Source organism: Salvelinus sp. IW2-2015, unplaced genomic scaffold (assembly GCF_002910315.2).
Source record: "Salvelinus sp. IW2-2015 unplaced genomic scaffold, ASM291031v2 Un_scaffold2135, whole genome shotgun sequence".
Lineage (NCBI taxonomy): Eukaryota > Metazoa > Chordata > Actinopteri > Salmoniformes > Salmonidae > Salvelinus > Salvelinus sp. IW2-2015.
The window spans coordinates 271,607-277,306 of NW_019943469.1; the positions used below are offsets into that span (position 1 = coordinate 271,607).

Genomic DNA, 5,700 nt, shown 5'->3' on the forward strand with positions numbered 1-5,700 from the left:
ATGTTCCAGTCTTACTTCCAGTCTTACATGATAGCAATAAGGGGAAGAGTGATTGGGAAACTAACAGCCAATAACGCAATAAGCTGAACTCCGCCTAGCAGAGACATCTTTGTATTAGCAACTATTAATTATGAGCTTATATGGTATTAAAGTTAAGGGACATCACCCTGGGCGGGGTGATCCTCAGTAGGGGATAAAAAGGGAAAACACCATCTTTTGAACTGAGTGTCTTGCTTGCAAATTTCTGAGTGTAAACTCCGGGGCGCAATCCTTATTAAACAAACTAACCTCTGATCAAATAAGTTTTCCTGTGGTATCTTGTGTGCTTCTCCCCGTTGTGTATTATCTCATGTTGGTTGAGGTTGCTTTTCTGGTTTGAACTCCTTCCAACTCCTTCCATACAGGGAGCAGTGTTAAGGCTTCTCCCCTGTGTGAATTTTCTCATGAGTTTTTAGGTGTCCTGTCCGGGCAAAACTCTTTCCACATTGGGAGCAGTGGTAAGGCTTCTCCCCTGTGTGTATTCTCTCATGTCTTTTCAGATCCCCTGACCGGTTGAAACACTTTCCACACTGTGAGCAGTGGTAAGGCTTTTCAACTGTATGTATTCTCTCATGTTGTTTCAGGTTCCCTAACTGGTTAAAACACTTGCCACACTGCAAGCAGTGGTAAGGCTTCTCCCCTGTGTGTATTATCTCATGTTTTTTCAGACCCCCTGACCGGCTGAAACACTTTCCACACTGGGAGCAGTGGTAAGGCTTCTCCCCTGTGTGTATTCTCTCATGTTTTTTCAGATCCCCTGACCGGTTGTAACACTTTCCACACTGGGAGCAGTGGTAAGGCTTCTCCCCTGTGTGTATTCTCTCATGAGCTTTCAAGTTCCTTAAATTGCTATAACTCTTTCCACACTGGGAGCAGTGGTAAGGCATTTCCCCTGTGTGTATTCTCTCCTCTCATGGGCTCGGTTTTCAAACACCTGGCTTAAAACCGCCTTTCACACTGGAGCAGTCGGTTAAGGCTTCTCCCCTGTGTGTATTCTCTCACTCCTGTGATGTTTTAGCTCCCTGATGGAAACACTTTCCACACTGGGAGCAGTGGTAAGGCTTCTCCCCTGTGTGTATTTCTCTCTGTTGCTTTAGCTTCCCCGAAATGAAAACACTTTCCACACTGGGAGCAGTGGTAAGGCTTCTCCCCTGTGTGTATTCTCTCATGTCCTTTCAGATCCCCTGACTGGTTGAAACACTTTCCACACTGGGAGCAGTGGTAAGGCTTCTCCCCTGTGTGTATTCTCTCGTGAGCTTTAAGGGTTCCTAAAACCTTAAAACTCTTTCCACACTGGGAGCAGTGGTAAGGCTTCTCCCTTGTGTGTATTTTCTCATGTTGTTTCAGGTCCCATAACCGGTTACAACCCTTTCTACGGTGGGAGCACTGGTGTCGTCTTGCTGGTTTGGACGTCCCTGGCTCTGGTTCCTCTGGTCTTTCTCCTGCCAAAGACACTGTGTTATTTTTAAATAAAGACCCGAATGAAACCTCCACATGCTAAAACAACCTTGCTACGAGGGTAAATCCTAAATCAGATCTCTCAATAACCTGAGGCCAGTTTTAACAATTATAGTGTGATTTTAAAACAAATGTAGAGCTTCCTGGCAATTACTGCTATGTTTACATTACTTATTTTATTCATCCTGTTTTACAAGTCAGAACACAAAAAACTAGACAGTTCTAGGACACTGAAGACACAGACGTCGCTAGATTCCAATCGAGCAGGTGGTTCTAAATATATAACTTTCATAGCTGAATGATACAGAATGTGACCTACACACTTCCTTAAACATAAAATAACTAAAGAAGTAATTTTGTGTGGAAGTCCAAAACTTGTTTTTACATCAAAGACACAAAGCACATCAGTAACATCTCCCCGTTGTGGAAAGGGTTTGACACATGCTGTTTAAATGGACCAATTTGTTATTTATACATTCACAGATTTTCAACATTTTGACTAGCGCTGATGTTATATTTCGGGCAAAGTAAAAAATAAAGTGAAATATTTGGGTAGATGTTCCTAAAACTGATAGTTAATACAATTAACAAAAATATAAACGCAACATGTAAAGTGTTGGATGTTTAATGAGCTGAAAAAAAAGACTGCAGAATTTTTTACATCCCTGTTAGTTAACATTTATTCTTTGCCAAGATAATCCATCCACCTGACAGGTGTTGCATATCAAGAAGCTGATTGAACAGCTTGATTATTACACAGGTGCAACTTGTGCTGGGGATAATAAAAGGCCACTCGAAAATGTGCAGTTTTGTCACACAACATTGCCACATCACAAATGGTCCTTTTGTTCGATCAATTCTGTCAATTCCTCCAAAATGTCAATTTTGAGTCCCTGGCGGCGTAGTGTGTTACACGGTGGTTACGTGTGGGCACGTTTGATTAAAAAAAACACCGGTTCCAACTCACCCAGCATGACTACAAAATATCTAATAAGTTATCTGTAAACGCTGTCCAAACATTTCAAACAACTTTCCTAATCGAACTTTAGGTATTTTAAAACATAAATAATCGATAAAATTTAAGACGGGATAAACTGTGTTCAATACCGGATAAAAACAACGTGAAGCGTGTGACCTGGAGCGCGCATCAAAACATTAGAGAGCACTAGGCTGGACCCTCGTTCTGAATAGCCGTACTTCTTAAACAATAAATCTATGTTTTGTTCGAAAAATGTGCATATTTGAGGTATAAATCAGTTTTACATTGCAGCTACAATCACAGCTACCATCAGAAATAGAACCGAAGCAGCCAGAGTAATTACAGACACCAACGTGAACGTCAAATACCTAAATACTCATCATAAAACATTTCTGAAAAATCGATGGTGTACAGCAAATTAAAGACAAACATCTTGTGAATCCAGCCAATATTTCTGATTTTTTAAGTGTTTTACAGCGAAAACACAATATAGCATTATATTAGCTTACTACAATAGCCTACCACACTACCGCATTCATTCATCAAGGCACGTTAGCGATAGCAATAGGCACGTTAGCGATAGCGAATAAACCAGCAAGATATATAATTTTTGACTAACCTTGATAAGCTTCATCAGATGACAGTCCTATAACATCAGATTATACATACACTTATGTTTTGTTCGAAAAGGTGCATATTTAGAGCTGAAATCAGTGGTTATACATTGGTGCTAACGTAGCATCTTTTTCCCACAACGTCCGATATTTTTTTCTGACACACATATTCTGACCAAATAACTATCATAAACATAACAAAAAAATACATGTTGTATAGGAAATGATAGATACACTAGTTCTTAATGCAATCGCCGTGTTAGAATTCTAAAAATAACTTCATTACGATATGCAGTTTACGTTATGGCGAGAGAGTACCCAAAACCTGGCCGCAAACGACTAGTCACATGTACGACAGATATATGAAATAACATCATAAAATGGGTCCTACTTTTGCTGATTTCCATCGAATGTTGTACAAGGGGTTCTTTGTCCAGAACAATCGTTGGTTTGGTTTTAGAACGGCTTTTTTTTCCCCTCTCGATATAGCAATGCACACTTGCCAAAAGTGGCGCGAATCTCTCTCCATCGTTCAACAAACTCAGAAGAACGGAACACGGCAAAAACTCCCGAAAAAATTTCAATAATATTAAACTATATTGAAAAAACATACTTTAGATGATATTGTACACATGTATCAAATAAAATCAAAGCCGGAAATATTATCTCATTAACGAGCGTTTCCAGAAGGCAAGTCCAGGTCCCTTCACGCGCCCTCCAGAAAACAAAAACTGGTGACACGTCATAGCAAAGAGCATTTATTCGACCCAGGACAAGTACACAGCTCCTTTCTCTCTCACTTCCTCACGCTGTCGACACTCAGGGAAAAAGTATGAGTGCTCTAACTAATAAATATCAGGACTTTAATAGCAGGCCTGAAGAGAGACATCGATTTCAATTTTCTACTTCCGATAGGAAAGTGCTGAAAAGTTCTGTTACTCACAGATATAATTCAAACGTTTTAGAAACTGAGAGTGTTTTCTATCCAATAGTAAAATAATATGCATATTGTAGAGCAAAAGAATTGATAGAGGCCGTTTGAAATGGGCACATTTATCCAGTTCAATACGCCCCTGCAGCCAAAAGGTTAATAAATAGGGTTAATATCTGCTGGCGCCCAACAAAATCTTTATCTTTACCCCCCTCTAACATTACCGCTACAGAATTAGCAGTGTACCATGTAACTAAAGGTAATCAGAAATATTTAGGACTAACTTATTCCTTGCCACCCATTCTGAAACTAACTGCAGCTCTATGTTAAGTGTTGCAGTCATTTCAGTTGGCTGTGGTAGCTGACGTGTAGTGTTGAGTCATCCGCATAACTAGACACACTTGCTTTACTCAAATGTCATTGGCATGTTGTTGGTTAAAGATTGAAAAAAGTAGGTGCCAAACAGCTGCCCTGGGGAATTCCTGATTTCTACCTTGATTTTGTTGTACAGGCTTCCATTAAAGAACACTGTGTTCTGTAGAACAGGTACTCTGGGGGCGTCATATGCCTTAGTGGTTAGAGCGGTAGGCCAGTAAACCGAAATGCATGCTGGATCGAATCCCGATTGACAGAGGTAAACTCTGGTCGTTCTGCCTCCTGAACAAGGCAGATCCTGAGGGCCGGCAATTGTAATAAAAATAAATTTGTTCGTAACATTAACGTGACTTGCCTAGTTAATAAAGTTTACATAAAAAAAAAAAACTCTTTATCCACAATATAGCAGGGGGTGTAAAAGACATACGTTTTTTTTCGAGAGCAACGACATGATCGATAATGTCAAAAAGCCCGCACTGAGGTCTAAGCAAAACACCCCAAGAATACTTTGTCATGCAATTCTCTAGCCAATTCATCATTTGTAAGTTGCTGTGCTGTTGAAGTACGACTTCCTTATAAGTCTGAAAGTCTCAATTTGTTTACTGTAAAATAGCATTGGTATCTGGCCAAGACACCCCTTTATTTTTTTAACTTAAGGGTTGTAATCAGGTTGCTTGGTCGGCTATTAAGCCAGTAAAGGGAGGCTTTAACTATTCTTGGGTAGTGGAATGACTTTAGCTTCCCTCCAAGCCTGAGGGAAACACACTTTCATAGTAAGGCTTACATTGAAGATAATGCGAATAGAAAGTGGCAATATTCTGGGCCGCTTATTATCCTCAATCATTTTCCAATCCCGTTGTCAGACACCCGTGGACACTGTCATTGTTGATTTTTTTGCCCAAGAATTTTAATTTAAGGTGCTCCAGAAGCTTTTTAAAATCCATTCTTCATGTCATTTATCTTTTGTTGATTAGGTGTAGTTTCTTTCTTTTTATCATTAGTTTAGTCCCGCTGATTTCTCAATTTGCAAATACGTTTGCCGAATCAGTTATATGCAGCAGATGACCTATTGGCCATGTCTTTTGCCCTCCCTTCTCATACCATTTTTAATCTCATCAATCCACAGTGCTTTCAACAGTTTTTATTTTAACCGCCATCCTGTGGATTAGATGAAGGAGGGGTTGAGGTCAGGACAGGATTCTCATCTAGGGAGATAAAGGTTTGGTATCCTGTTACTCTCTTACTCTCTCTGTGGATCCATAAGAATGTAAGGGATTGGAGAGAAGGGCAGGACGTGTTTAAGG

At 40.0% G+C, this 5,700-nt stretch overlaps 1 protein-coding gene and 1 pseudogene across 1 annotated transcript; both read right to left on the reverse strand.

Moving 5' to 3' along the window:
• The window catches only part of LOC112073059 (1-phosphatidylinositol 4,5-bisphosphate phosphodiesterase beta-1-like), a 39,793-nt pseudogene extending 39,393 nt beyond the window's left edge, over window positions 1–400 (reverse strand).
• LOC112073064 (zinc finger protein 3-like) lies at window positions 9–946 on the reverse strand. Its single transcript, XM_024140428.2, has one exon. It carries the CDS (start codon window positions 924–926, stop codon window positions 414–416), a length of 513 nt encoding a protein of 170 aa, XP_023996196.2. The 5' UTR covers window positions 927–946; the 3' UTR covers window positions 9–413.
• Window positions 947–5,700: the final 4,754 nt, after the last annotated feature.